The 15,743-nt window shown below is 44.6% G+C and overlaps 1 protein-coding gene across 1 annotated transcript; it reads left to right on the top strand.

Annotated features, from left to right (window-relative positions):
• The first annotated feature begins 4,778 nt into the window (after positions 1–4,778).
• On the top strand, positions 4,779–7,706 carry LOC116317931 (GTPase IMAP family member 8-like). Its single transcript, XM_039617885.1, has 2 exons — positions 4,779–5,574; positions 5,648–7,706. The coding sequence occupies exons 1-2, from the start codon at positions 5,007–5,009 to the stop codon at positions 6,391–6,393; spliced, it is 1,314 nt and encodes a 437-aa protein (XP_039473819.1). The 5' UTR covers positions 4,779–5,006; the 3' UTR covers positions 6,394–7,706.
• Positions 7,707–15,743: the final 8,037 nt, after the last annotated feature.

Raw genomic sequence — 15,743 nt, 5'->3', positions numbered from 1 at the left:
GCACTTGTTGCAGGCTGCTGAGTTTGCATCTTTTGCTGTGAAGTACAGCCAGACTTTGACCGCTTCGCCTTGGTCATTTTTAATCTGTAGCTCTGCTCTAAAAGAACGTACGTACCTAGGCCCGCCTACTATCCTTGGAAAGGTACAATGATTGGCTAGTAGTGGTGCAACGGATCACGGCTGATCCGAAATCCGAACCGATCCCACTCCACGGTTCGGTACGCACGTGATTCGAAGATTCGAAAAAGAAGAAAAAAAAGTATGTGTATGGTGCGCGTGGTCAGTCTGTCAAGCGATAGTTGTGGCCAGCGCTAGCGGTCCGAGTGGAGGAGCAGAGGAGTTTGCGGCATTTAAGCAGCCCTTTGCTGCCCAGTCCGACCGGGCTAAAGCTATTACAGACGCTAATGGGGTGTTTAGCTGCAGACGGGAGGCCGTCGTCTGTTGTGCAAAACAAGGAGTTTAAACTATGATGAACGTGCTTGAGCCACGCTATGATATCTCGTTGCTCGTCCACTTCAGTGACAAGATCGTTCCAAGCATGTATGAGCAGGAAAAGTTTAAGGTTATGGCTGAGCTGTCCCAGGCATCTTCTGTTGCTCAAACTACAAATGGGTGGAGCTCCAGGGCAACGGAAAGCCACGTGACCGTGACCGCTCGTTATATCACAGCGGAGTGGTAGATACAAAGCCCTGCACTGCTCTATAGATTACATTAGATTAGATGAAACTTTATTTATCCACCAGCACCGACAGAAGTTGCAGAATGTGAGCAGAAATATACCACATATACACATATATAAATACAGAGTATACAAAAGGGATAAATAGAATAAATAGGAATAAGAATACAAGGGAACGGCACATTTCAAGTATTGTGAGTCTATTACACCGTTGGATATTAACAAAAACTATTGCACAGTGAAAAGGCACTACAGCTACTTGTTCCCCCCTCCTCTGTCCCCGTTTCCCCTCCTGAGAGGAGTTAAACAGTTTGATGGCGTGTGGGACAAAGGACTTTTTATGTCTGCTGGTCCTTGACTTTGGGAGAAGCAACCTGTCACTGAACAGACTCCTCTGGTTGTTTATGGCCATGTGCAGAGGATCCAGAGGCTGCCCAGCATGGCCCATAATGTCCATATGCACCTTAATTTGTTTTTATATAAGTGCGTGGAATGAGTCTTCAGTTGAATGTTTTTAATAGACAAAAAATACTTAAATAAGTAAACGGCGAGTAGAATTTGTCTTTTTTTTCTATTTTTGCTGATCCGAAAATTGATCCGATCCGTGACTTTAAAACCGTGATCCGATCCGAACCGTGAGATTTTTGATCCGTTGCACCACTATTGGCTAGAATCCAAAGTCAAAGGAGTTTGCAAAGAAAAGCGTCTGGACTTCTTTAAGTTGCTTGAAGACGTTTCACCTCTCATCCGAGAAGCTTCTTCAGTTCCAAATCCAAAGTGTATGACATCTCAAGGGAAAAAAGCACCGAAATGTGCACTGCTTGTCAGTCTGGTTACTACCGTTTATGTCAGAACCGGTACCCATCCCTAGTGATGGTCTGATCTCCCTCTGAGCTGCTCGAGCTCACTCAGGTATTTTCAGGTGTACTGTTTGGGCAGCAGGGGGCGATGTTTCCTCACACATCCACTGGTTGCTCTGTGACCTCTGCTGCTTTTATATTCACAGGATCAGCTTCACACGATATCAGCATCCATGTTTAACGTCATCAAAGGTGTGCGCTTCACAATCATTCCACCCTAAAAGAAAACACAGTTTACACATCGTTAAAAGCCCAAAACGACCCCGACATCACGATGAGAGGATGGAAGATAAGATAGAGGCTGCAGATAATCACAGCAGTGATGTGGACTGTGAGCTTCTGTTGCAAGTTGTGGTTGTTACCATATTGTTTTACTTATGAATGAGTTGGTTTTTCCCTTATGGATGTTGTTTGTTGGATGGATGTTGCCCATCCACATTAAGGGGACGGCTGTGGAGCGTGTGAGCAGCTTCAAGTTCCTGGGAGTCCACATCTCCGAGGATCTCATCTGAATGACCAACTGCTCCAAGCTGGTCAAGAAGGCTCACCAGGGCCTCTTCTTCCTGAAGACTCTGAGGAAGAACCACCTGTCCTCAGACATCCTGGTGAACTTCTATCGCTGCACCATCGAGAGCATCCTGACCAACTGTATAACAGTCTGGTACGGGAACTGCTCTGCCTCAGACCAGAAGGCGTTGCAGAGGGTCGTGAAAACTGCCCAGCGCATCGCCGGAGCACCACTTCCTGACATAAAGGACATCTACAGGAAGCGGTGTCTGAAAAGGGCTAGGAAAATAATCAAAGACCCCAGTCACCCATCACATGGACTCTTCACCCTCCTGCCCTCTGGGAGGCGCTACAGGAGCCTCCGGACTAAGACCACCAGGTACCGGAACAGCTTCTTCCCCACAGCTGTCAGACTCCTGAACTCTGCCTCCTGACATCTGACTCACGTTAAACTCATGGACTGAACATACACATACACACAACCACTAGCACTTTATATAGCCTCTGTAGAAAGTAGCCACATATTTCACTGCACTACTGTATAATTCTGTATAAACAATCATTCAGTACAATACGATAATTATAATTCTACAACTGTTTATAACTTGCATATTTCTGTTTAGTTTCATATTTATATCCTGCTCATAACCTGTACATACTTATAGTTATAGCATATTCATAACATACCTTCATACCGTGTACATTGTAACATACCCATAACAGACCCATTTCTGTAATATATCTACATACCTATATTATTGCTAATATATATTTTGTAATATATCTATATTATGGGTAAAGCACTTCTGGATGGATGCAAACTGCATTTCGTTGCTTTGTACTTGTGACATGTGCAATGGCAATAAAGTTGAATTCTATTCTATTCTAAAGACGGTGGATGGTTAGGTTGTGACAGCAGCTGGAAAAATTAGTGGTCAGACCTAAAAACAAGGAGAGGGTGGGCTCAGCAGCTGGCACAACTGCCCACCAGATAGACCATAGTCCCCCTCAAGGTTACTGCCAGAGCTGCAGTCATGCTCCATGTTTGTGTCCCATTTATAACCAATCTAAGAAAGCTAAACCTCCAATACTCAGTCATCCCGCCCCAGTCCACCTCAGACATTAAAGGAAAATACTCGTCCCTCACTTAACACCCTGACAAACTTACACATTGATAAGTTATGTTGTTCCACATATGTCCTGCCTGCTGGATCATCTCAGAGCATCGTTACACAGCCTACACCTGAGGTCTTACCTGGTGTGATAGACCCCAGCCTCTACTGTGCTCAGAGCTTGTTCCTGTGCTGCCAGGATTAGAGTCCCTGTGCTGTCTGTCAGGCACAGATTACAAGTTGTTAGTCTGTGCTGTAAATAACTCTACAGATGATGTTTTCTTCTGTAGATTTGTTGATCTCTTATAAATATTCTTGTTTTCTCTTCATCTTCTTCTTATTCATTAATCAGCCATTTAAAATGGTTCCAGATTAGCTTCATGTCCATAGTTGTTAAATATGAGTTAATGACAGTGTTTACATAAAAGGCCTGTATTTGTATAGCGCTTTACTTAGTCCCTATGACCCCAAAGTGCTTTACACTACATTCAGTCATCCACCCATTCACACACACATTCACACACTGGTGATGGCAGCTACATTGTAGCCACAGCTGCCCTGGGGCGCACATCACAAACACATATGTATGAATGAATACATTTTGTATATAACTAATCAGTCTGTCCATCCTTTCCTCCTCTCCTTGCTGCCTTGCGTCCTCTCTGATGGTCCTCCACACTCCCTTACCGCCGTCTCCCTCTTGTGCTGACTTCCTTCGTCATCATCTTCCTCATCATCTTCCTCGTTGTCTCCCACTGCTGCAGGGACAGAGGCCATGAGGTCAGGAGGCCTGGCGGGAGGTCTCGTCCTATCACCGCATCCCCGAGGACAACCCTGGACCAATCACAGCAGCTCCCACTGACGGCCTGTCCTGACCCTGGATACTTGCAGCCATAAACACAGAGGAGACCAAAGTAACAGAAAGAGCAGCACACAAACGTTTGTGATACGTTTGTCATACGTCGGCTTCTGTCATTAAAGTGATATTCCACATTTTTTGCTTCCCCTGCAGCCCATCATCTCCACAACTGTCCAGATCACAGCAGATAAGAGAAGAGGGGTAACCATGGCAACCACGTTACTCCCTGAACGCAAACCTAGAAAGTGTTCCCAGCAGAACGAGGCACAGCCCCGCCCTGCAGCGTGTCACCGGGCTGCCACGGTGACGAGATGAAACATCACAGAACGCTGTCAGCAGAAACCAGCTGTGCGCATGCGTCAAAACACGAACAAAAAGCCCGCCACAGAGCTCGTTTACACGTTTAAACGCGATGATTAAATTATATTAAAAACATGAACAAGAGACAACGAACGCGCTTTAACGTTTATATACTTACGTGTTGGAACAAAGCCTCTGCTAGCCCAAGACCGGAAACAGTTTAACACAACTTCCGCTCACGTCCTTCATAATAAGAGCTCCAGTCTGAAGGTTGCACCCGGACAGCCGTCGTTTACATTTCTTTCAGCACTAATAACATGAATCATCATTATTACTGATAAAAACACGTCGATGATCTGCTACACGTGATGCACACGGCACGTAGCGTGTCCCCGTGCTTTTATTTTGAAGGCGTCATCTTGTTTCCTGAAGAGACATAGCGAAAGTAAAGAGCACTCCTCAGTAACTTCCGGTGTGCCTTCGTCAGGTCTCCGCGGTCCTGCTGAGTGTGTGTGTCACAGTGTTACACACACACTTAGCACTGCAGGCACACCTGTTCAGGTGTGTGAGGAGCTTCCTGTCAGACTGAAGCAGGCGTGTGTTCACACTCATGTTCCTGAATCCATCACTCTGCTGCTGGAGGCTCCTGCACGCGCTCAGTTTGGACTCACCTGGGCTCGTGCTCACACATGGATCCAGGTCCTGATCCAGGTCCAGACATGACTGTGGTCCTCCTGGGGAACTGTGGAGTGGGTAAAAGCGCTTCAGGAAACACGGTTTTGGGCCGAGCGGCGTTTGAGTCAAAGACGTCCTTCAAGGCGGGAGAGAGCGAGATCAGAGAGGAGGCGGGGCGAGTGTTCGGGAAGGTGATCCGCGTCATCGACACTCCGGGAATACTGGGACGAGAGGAGCCCGTCGGGAGGTGCTGTCGGCACGTGCTTGAGTCCCCCGGCTCTCACCTGTTCCTGCTGGTGATTAAAACGGACCGATTCACTGCCGAGCAGGAACGTGGCGTGGAGGCGGTGCTCGCAGCGGTGGGAGGGCGGGGCTTCAGCCGCTGTTACCTGCTCTTCACGGGTGGAGATGCCCTGAAGAACACGTCGCTGCACGACTTCATCTACCAGGACCGTCAGAGTCCGCTCCCTGGTGTGGTGGCGAGGTTCTCCGGGAGGGTTCACCTGTTCAACAACGAGGACGCAGGAAGAGAGCAGGTCCGAGAGCTGCTGCTGAAGGCGGGGCTTCTTCACTGCCCACCAGGTAAGACAGGAACTGCACGCTCACACAGACTGTACACTGAAGATGGTCACATGTTTGTGTCTGTGTCCTGCAGCTGAGTGTGTGGGGTCAGAGGTCAGGAGGATCCTTCTTATCGGTCCTGCTGGAGGTGGGAAGAGTTCTGCTGGGAACACTGTGCTGGGCCGCCGCCACTTCGAAGTGGACCGCGACTTCCACGGAGGCGGGAGAGGACACATGTGCGGCGAAGCAGAGGGGGGGCAGGTCTTCGTGGTGGACTCGGCGGGACTCTCGGGTGAAGGTCTGACCCGGGAGCAGCTGCTCCGCGACGTCGAGAGCGCCGCCCGGCTCGCCGATCCGGGACCTCATGTGGTGGCGGTGGTGGTGAAAATCGGCCAGCTTTCGGCCGCAGACTCGCGGGCGCTCGCCCTCCTGACCGAGCTGTTGGAGGGCGTGGCATCCCGACACGCCGCTGTGCTGTTCACTCACGGAGACGCTCTGGGAGACCGCCGTCTGCAGGACGCGATCAGGTCGAGCCGCCGCGTGTCAGACCTGGTGTCCCGCTGCCGGGGGCGACACTGCGTGCTGGACAACACTCGCTCAGGAGAGCGGGCGCAGGTGGAGTGCTTTCTCCGCCTCGTAGATGACATCATCAGAGAGAACGATGGACGCCACTGGAGCTGGGAAGCATTGAGGTCAGGTGACTCGGAGGACACTTCCTGTTCGAACAACGTTGTCGAGCATGCGCTCGTCGCGAGGACTCCTCCCTCTTTGCTGAGCGTGTGCTGGCGTCTCCTCTCTCTGAGCGCGCTCTTTGTGAGGCGTTATTTCCACTGGATTTAAAGGGGCGGAGCTGCAGAGCTGCTGGCTTCCTGTGATTGGTGGATCCTGGATCACCTGTGCAGGTGAAAACTGTTTGAAGCTCAGCATAGATTATTGATGGACTGATCAGTTATTGATCATAATGACTGTCTGTATGGAACACAGTTACAGAATTTCACTCCAACACACACATACATGGTGGTTGCTCACTATATACCAATATAGCTGAGCAGTGCAGGCTGTGGGTGAATGTTTATCTGAGCTGGTTCTGTGACTGGAGTTTATCACAGGTTTGGTTTTGACAGTCTGAGGAGCTGCAAACAGACAGATGATGGGACTGGTTTATAACACAGATAAACCAGGGGGAGATGGCAGGGAGAATGTCTTTAATGAGTGTAGGAGGGAGGATGTCCGCTGGGCAGAAGAGCACATGTGTGAGACTAAAACATCTGTTGAGGACACGAGCTTAGGACAAGGACTGGGTGAGACCAGATCTGTGACCGGTTGATTTGTAATTTCGTTTTGGTTAGTCCGCCCAGCCGTAAAGGCAGTTATTGATGGGGAGTGAGTTGTGTAAGGGCGGACTAACCTCCCTTTTTGTTTTTTGTTTATTTGTTTCTGTCCTTTTTTAGTGAGGATGTTTACTTCTTGCCATTTATGGCCTCACCTGTGTTTGTGTGTGGTTAGACCGTGTCGCGAAATCGATCAATGTAGAGCAGTGAAACAAACCACGGAGGCCCCAGAAAAGTGCAATCAAACGGTGAGTTTATTAATACAGAACAAAATTACAGCATGAGTCTTCTCTATCTCTCTGCTAAAAATACATGTGGAGAACACTTTTAAAGCATTGGGGTATCCGCCCCCCCATGGCGTCAAATACAGGTCAAAAATACATTATGTGCAGTCATTGTTTTGCAGACAATGGTACATCTTGTACATTTTTAATAGCAAGACACAGACATATAACTTCTCTTTTCCATAACACCTTCCATGCACAATCATAGTCTTAAGCCTTCAGAGTATCTGAGGGCTGGTTATCTCCTCCAGTCATCTGTTACCAGGTCGCTAAAAGGGCAGCCAGTTACAAAAAGGTCAAAGACACTTGCCTTTTAAGGTAACCAACTTCAAGCTACAGGGTCTCTAAGAGCTAATAATGGACACTCGTCATTAATCACTAAGTAGACTAAATTGCAGCAAGTTTCAAGAAGGAGCAGAAGACACTTGGGCCTTCGCTCAGACCTGTCCCTAGATTTATGTGTATTGTAAGCATGCATGCACTCAACCTTCTATGTTCTCATCTTCCCTCAACATGTATCACCTGGACACTCTCACCAGTGAAGCTTAAAACCCTCTTGGATGGAACATCAACTCTAAACAAGCACAGATATGCAATGTGTATAAAATAAACTACCTGTGAATAGAATGAATGTGATTACAAACATATTCAATGCAATATGAACCCTGTAAGACATATTACTAATCAAATAATGCTGTAAAACATGTTATTAATGCAATTATTATAATGCAGGTTATATGGCAGCAATAAAACAATTTCTGAATCTCCACAACCGTTAGAGGGTTAAGCCATATACAGGGTGAGGGGAGATGACCCTTTTGTGAGCAGGAAGTCACACAAACGTACCCACATCCACACACACTTACTTACGTGCACACACACACACACACACACGCTCGCACATGCACACACACACACACACTCAGTGCCTTAGTTTTATGACGGACCACAGGGGGGTTTACAGTGGGTGTTTGTGTAAACTGTGTGTCACAGAATAAGAGGCTGCAGGGGAGGCGGGTCTTTGGAGTGGTGTGAGGGCAGAGGTGCTGCCGAGCAGCTCTCCTTGGTAGCAAGTTAAAACCGATCGACCGCTGTTCTGTCTTGCTTTGTTCACAGGAATAAGTCTGACCTAGCGGGCCTGCTGAAACGCAGACCCAACACATTGCAGCCATCGAGTATAGGTTGCTATGGTGACATTAATCTGTCTGCATGTAATTCACTGAGTTTTTTCCTCTTTGAATGCATCATTGATCCCAAACAGAAGCCTTCTCCCCGACACACTGCTCTGTTTATATCCTACCACACAGGAAACACAGCGAGAGTTTGCATCTCACCAGGGGTCCGTTCTTTGTACCTCGCTTACTACATCCAAGATCAAATCATCGCGCCAACTTTGAGCTCGCTAATCCGGTTCTCCGAACACACCTGTTGTTGACGATTAGTATAGCTGGATGAAGTAATCTGAGATCACTGGGTGGCTTAAAAGGGGCTACGCATCGATAGTAGAAACATTGATCGGCAACCCTGTGATTGGTCGGCGAAGATGTCGAAGGAGCGCGCTCAGTATTTCACGGCAGCAGAGCAAGAACTCTTGATTGAGGGATATCAGGAGTTTCAGAGTTTAATTAAAACGCAAGGGAACACTGCAAAGGCTGCAAAAGCAAGGAGAGAGGGCTGGCAGAAAGTTGCTGACAAATTAAACTCGTAAGTAATTTATTATATTATATTACATTATATCCTCTTTCACATTAGAGCCACAACAGGACCCACTAGAACATGGGAACAAGTAAAAGTGAAATATAAGAATATTCTACAGAATGGTAATATTTATCACTTATATTGCTTTTAGTCTCCTGAAAAGAGACCCTGAAATAATCTGTTTGTTTGTTTATAACAGCAACCAAGAAAAGGGCAGAGCAAATAAAGACAGGTGGTGGTCCTGCACCCCCTCGTCACACCTCTTTTGTACTGTGACATTTATTGACATTGTGGGTTTTTGTGTGTAGTTTGACATAACACTCCATCACTTTTACCTGTTCCCATGCAAGGGTGACTGAAGCATGCACAGTAAGTTGGGAGATATATATATATCTATATCTATCTATCTATCTATATATATATATATAGTGAGAGAGAGAGAGAGAGAGAAAGAAAATAATACCCTGACGGGAGAATCGATATCTCTCTATGAGCACACCGTCGCGCTGAGCTAAAGGATCCTGTCTATCCCGCAATATACGCTAAATTCTGTAAACTCTCCTTATCAATCTTGCACCTTCCTTGCTCGCACATACAAACGGACAGGACATGGCTGCGACAGACTTCCCAAATCCACCTTCGCTTTTATAGTCGTGGTCTCTCATCTTGATTGCACGTAGTAATTTACTATTACTACTCTAACATATGAATTACATCTGAAATAATCAAATACATGTAATAGAATGATTAATAGTACATTTCCTTTTTTTTCGAAATGACCTGTATGTATCTGTATGAAATCAATAAAAGAATCAAATGCTGCATTATCTTTAGTTACATTGATAATATTTATTTATGGTAAAACAGTGGCGAAATATCGCTGTTGCTTTCGTATAAATGAAGCGGACATACCTGAGTGGCCGCGATCTAATCCTGTTTACATAAAGTAAACCTGCTCCCGAGCAGGTTTACGCTTACGGATCTGTTGCTATGACAGCAAGTCCCAGATGAGCTTCGGAGAACCGAACGATCCAAGATCACGCGAAATCGTCAACATTCAAATCCGGCTAACTTACTTAGCGAGGTACGAAGAACGGGCCCCAGGATGTCGAACAAACTGTTGTCATTGGTCAAACAGGCAGTAAAACTACTGCAGCCAAAGGCAGAAGTACTTCCAGTTTATTCCACCAGCTGATAATCATCCAGTGTAAGGTGACGAGTGTTTAAATGTCTCCACACACACTCAAACCAGCTGTGACTGTCAGTTGGTCTATAGTCACTGTTCAGACTTTTGTTTCTGTGATTTGAGGTCATCACATTTTTTCTATTAAACAAATTTTATATGATATAAACAAAAAAACCCAAACACCTTTGTAATGTCAGCTTCAGCAGTGTTGACCACAGAGACAGAAAACCTCTGTGTGGTTCAAATATTTACAGTGGGATGCAAAAGGTTGGGCAGCCTTGTTAACAGTCATTATTTTCCTGTATAAATCGTTGGTTATTACAATAAAAATGTCAGTTAAATATATCATATAGGAGACACAGTGATATTTGAGAAGTGAAATGAAGTTTATGTGCAATAAGTGTTTAAACAAAATCAGGCAGGTGCATAAATTTGGGCACAATAAAAAAAGAAATGAAATCAATATTTAGTAGATCCGCCTTTTGCAGAAATTCCAGCCTCTAAACGCTTCCTGTAGGTTCCAATGAGAGTCTGGATTGTGGTTGAAGGTATTTTGGACCATTCCTCTTTACAAAACATCTCTAGTTCATTCAGGTTTGATGGCTTCTGAGCATGGACAGCTCTCTGTAACTCACACCACAGATGTTCAATAATATTCAGGTCTGGGGACTGAGATGGCCGTTCCAGAACGTTGTACTTGTTCCTCTGCATGAATGTCTTAGTGGATTTTGAGCAGTGTTTCGGGTCGTTGTCTTGTTGAAAGATCCAGCCCCGGCGCAGCTTCAGCTTTGTCACTGATTCCTGGCATTGGTCTCCAGAATCTGCTGATACTGAGTGGAATCCATGGCCGTTCATCAATTCTCAAGTACACGGACTCGCGATATGTACAATTGGAACACCAGCGTACGTGATGATGTCACAGGTCCGGAGTTTTTACTGCCGTCCCCTCTTAATTTAACTGTGAGTAACATGTTATGAAGCTTAACTTTAATCACAGCCAAACCGGTTTACTCAGGAACAAATAAAACACTGAAATAAACCAAACATTAACATTTAGAAGTGATCTAAGTGACTTATATATCATTTTTAACCTCAGTAGTGAAACCTCTATTAATAAAAATAGTGTACATGTACATACGTGTACATACCTTAATAAAAACAAGCAGGTGAGATGTTAGAACGCTTTTATTTCTATTCTAGTGGACACTCAATACTATAGACAGCTGCTGGGGTTTCTTTAACCTGAGTAGTGAGAAGACCGCGAGCGGGGGGGGGGTTGAAAACGATGTGCCGGGAGTCCGCTGTTGAGTTTTGGACGAAATGCATTCTGGGATATTTAGCTGTACCAAGTCCACACCGATGCATGCTCGATAAAACGGGCGGAGCGAGAACACATCCGGGACTTTTTCGCGTTCTCGGCTTGATGCATACTTCGAATTGGAACAGTACTTGGTCTCCGACTGATGACGTATCACGAGTACACGAGAACGCAAGTACGCACAAGTACGCATATTGAGAAACGGCCCATGTGTCCCTCAACTTTGACAAGATTCCCAGTCCCTGCACCGGCCACACAGCCCACAGCGTGATGGAACCACCACCATATTTTACTGGAGGCAGCAGGTGTTTTTCTTATGCCCAAATAACTCAATGTTAGTTTCATCAGTCCACAGCACCTTATTCCAGAATGAAGCCGGCTTGTCCAAATGTGCTTTAGCAAACCTCAAGCGGCTCTGTTTGTGCTGTGGGCGGAGCAAAGGCTTCCTCTGCATCACTCTCGCATACAGCGTCTCCTTGTGTAAAGTGCACCGAATGGTTGAACGATGCACAGCGACTCCATCTGCTGCAATATGATGTTGTAGGTCTTTGGTGCTGGTCTGTGGGTTGACTCTGACTGTTCTCACCATTCTTCGCTTCTGTCTATCCCAGATTTTTCTTGGTCTGACACTTCGAGCCTTAACTTGAACTGAGCCTGTGGTCTTCCATTGTCTCAATATGTTCCTAACTGTGGAAACAGACGGCTTAAATCTCTGAGACAGCTTTCTGTATCCTTCCCCTAAACCATGATGGTGAACAGTCTTTGTCTTCAGGTCATTTGTGAGTTGTTTTGAGACCCCATGTTTCTACTCTTCAGAGGAAATTAAAAGAGGAGGGAAACTTACAATTGACCCCCTTAAATACTCTTTCTCATTACTGGATTCACCTGTGTATGTAGGTCAGGGGTCACTGAGCCTACCAAGCCAATTTGAGTTCCAATAATTAGTTCTAAAGGTTTTGGAATCAATAAAATGACAACAGTGCCCAAATTTATGCACCTGCCTGATTTTGTTTAAACAATTATTGCACACTTTCTGTAAATCCAATAAACTTCATTGCACTTCTCAAATATCACTGTGTGTGTCTCCTATATGATGTATTTAACTGACATGTTTTATTGTAACAACCAACGATTTATACAGGAAAATAATGACTATTAACAAGGTTGCCCAAACTTTTGCATCCCACTGTACATTCATTCTGATTTCTTGTATTGAAATGTAACAAGTGTCACCTGGCAGTTTGTTGCTCTCTGCCAGGTGATTGGCTGAAGAGCTTTGAAAAGGTAGTGGGTGTGTGGGGTGAGGTTAGGGGGTTAGGGTTAGAGCAGATTGAAGAAAAGACCAAATCTAATACCCACACATGAGGACACATGGTATCAGGCAAATCAAAGCATTTTTCAAAGAACACAAACTTTCTTTTTGTGACCGAGCACTGAGGTGTCAAATAAAATGTCCAAAGAAATGAATTTAGCTTTTATTTATTCCATCATCTAAACACGTTTTCCTGATCATTTCCAGACAGGATTTACAACATCTCAGCTGAACATGAGACCTACCAAACCAAAGGTGCCACCAAGTATCACTGCAGCTGTTTTAGTGACACCACAATCAATACGGGTCTCAGCACAGCTGGACTAACTGAAACTAAACTACAAATAAAGAAAAAGGACAGCACAACAGCTGCAAAGCAAACACGATTATCAGTTAAAAAGTCACACACAATGAAACATTAATTTTATTCAACCATTCAAAATAATCACAGATATAAAAACACCCAGTAATACCTCCAGTATTGATTGATTTCCCCGTGTACAGTCGATCCACAGCTTAATTGATTGCAACAGTAAAACTTCTGCTCACACTAGAAAGTCCAAAAACACACAAAAAACGAGCTCCTACAATATTAAATCATCCGAATCACACAACAAAAGTCTGTTACCAAAATTAGGGCTGGGTATCGTCACTCATTTCTAGAATTGATTTGATTCCGATTCACAAGGTCCCGATTCGATTCAATTTGATTTAAATCTGGGAAATTTTGACAGTCAGAAATATTATAATTCAGATCAGTACATTTACATATTTTTGTATCTATAAAAAGGAAGCTGACACACACAAGACTTTATCAAAGGTGTGAGGTCACAGCAGAGGCCTTTGTGTCAAAGTAGCTGAAGATAAAACACAGAAAAACATGAAGGTGGTTTTCCTGGCCTGGGATTTTATAAAAATATTCTGCAGTACATCAAAAACGAAAGAAAACCATTAATCAACACATGAACGTTACCTCTGACGTTACAGCGGTTTTATTAGAGACACGGCTGAGCGTTTTGCATTTTGCATAATTTTAAAAAGTTTAAATTTGTTCAGCATTGAACGGCAGAAATTAGGTTTTCTTTTCGGAAGTATGTAAAACGAAAAAAAAAACAGCGGCCGACAGCGCTGTAAATAATGGTAGATTTGTGCGTAACAAGCAAGCGAATAATGCAGAAAACAGATTTTTAGACGGGAAACTGTTCTTGAAGTACAGGGAGAGAGAGAGAGAGAGAGAGAGAGAGAGAGAGAGAGAGCTGTGAATGAAGTGTGATTTTATTGTGGGTGAAGCAAAACAGTAAAAGTCAGAGTGATTTCATGACGATGTTTATGTGAAGCGTAGTTTGGATCTTCTTTTGCTGCTGGTTCGGTCAATATTGTTTGGAGAGAGATAAAAACCTGCAGCTTCATAATCAGCGCAAAAAGGGCGTGAACACAAAGCGCGGAGCCGCCGAAACATCAGAATCAGCGAGCCCTGACCGTGAGAAAGGCGACATCTCACTGATTCTGATCCGCGGGTCCGCGCTGTGCATTTACGTCCTTGTGCAGAATCCGTGTACCTGCTCTCATTTACTGTCTTAGCTGTTTGGTGGTTGTTGAAATTTTGTGAGGTTTCACCTGAGATTCTGGCATTTCGGGCAAAATAAATTTATATTAAAAAATCGATCCAGGATTTTAATGAATCGATTTTAATCGATGAATCGATAATCAAAACCCACCCCTAACCAAAATCATACCCACTCACACCAGAGTCAGTCACACCCACGACCTTTTCAAAACTCCTCTGCCAATCACACGACAGCAAACCCGGTGGCCCTGGTCACACTGTTATTAGTTGCACAGCTGATTAAAACAATCATATCAGCTATGACTTGATTAAAAAGTGTTTATATTTTTTGCCACAGCTGGCAGAACGTGACAGATCTTAATCAGCGGTTGATGCTCTGTCCGTGGACCTGCTGCACGGACGATGTGACGTCTGTGTGCTGATGACTGGAACACGGTGTTTGTAATGAAAAACGGTTCATTACTCAAAGCTTTTCAACACAGTGTTCTTTGGTGCCACCTGCTGGACAGACATATGAAGAGCAGCTTAAAACTTACAATGCTTCGTTATGATTGGTCGCCCTGCAGGGCCCAGGATGTGAGTGGGCCATCTGACCTCAGGAATTCACATGACAAGGTGGGGCCAGATTTCACAATGGGCTCACCCGAAACCCTGGCTGATTAGGTCCCACACCCACTTTCACACCTTGGCGCATGTGATTAGAGGATCACCAGGGGGTCCTTTGTCCCTCCTTGGGGGGATACTCCCACTGGGTTTAAATCTGGGACTCTTGGCCATTTGACCTTAGAACTGAAGAAGCTTCTCAGATGAGAGGTGAAACGTCTTCAAGCAACTTAAAGAAGTCCAGACGCTTTTCTTTGCAAACTTTTATATAACCTTTATTTATACAGTTAAGAAAAGGTCATTAACATTAAAAATGTCTTTTGTAAGAGTAAGTTGGCCAAGAGGACAGCAGAAATAGCAGCAAATATTACAATAGTTCTGTAAAAATATTTTAAGTGGGGATAAAGGACCGGATTGGTTATAATGTAAGTACAAGAACACAGACTTGTAAAGATACTTGAAAAACAGATAATTTTTTAATTCTATATGTAACCCCTTTGTAAAAGCTGTTCACTGAAGTCTATTTACCAACATACATAAAGATATTACACATAAAAAAATACAGAGAAACATTGGAAATCAGTTTTTGGCACAACACCGGAGCTTCAGCCTCAAACAGGCCATCACTGCTGGAATATATAGTTTGTAAATTCAACAGTGTAACAGTGTACTGTTGGAACTACATATGCCTAATGTGTGTGTGGTGGGACATTACAACACTCTAAAGCTCTATGGCTACGTATGCAGCTCCTGCTTTAAATGCATTCATTCTTTAGATTCAGATTTTAGTGTTATTTTAATCAGCCTGTCTCAGTTGTTTTAACTCCAAGTACCATAGAGTAATGTGGTAACATCTGGACTGACGAGTTTACTGTCAGCATTGTAATCGCT

Source organism: Oreochromis aureus, linkage group 10 (assembly GCF_013358895.1).
Source record: "Oreochromis aureus strain Israel breed Guangdong linkage group 10, ZZ_aureus, whole genome shotgun sequence".
Classification (NCBI taxonomy): Eukaryota; Metazoa; Chordata; class Actinopteri; order Cichliformes; family Cichlidae; genus Oreochromis; species Oreochromis aureus.
The sequence above is the reverse complement of the archived record's forward strand: the minus strand, read 5'-3'. Positions and strand labels throughout refer to the sequence as shown.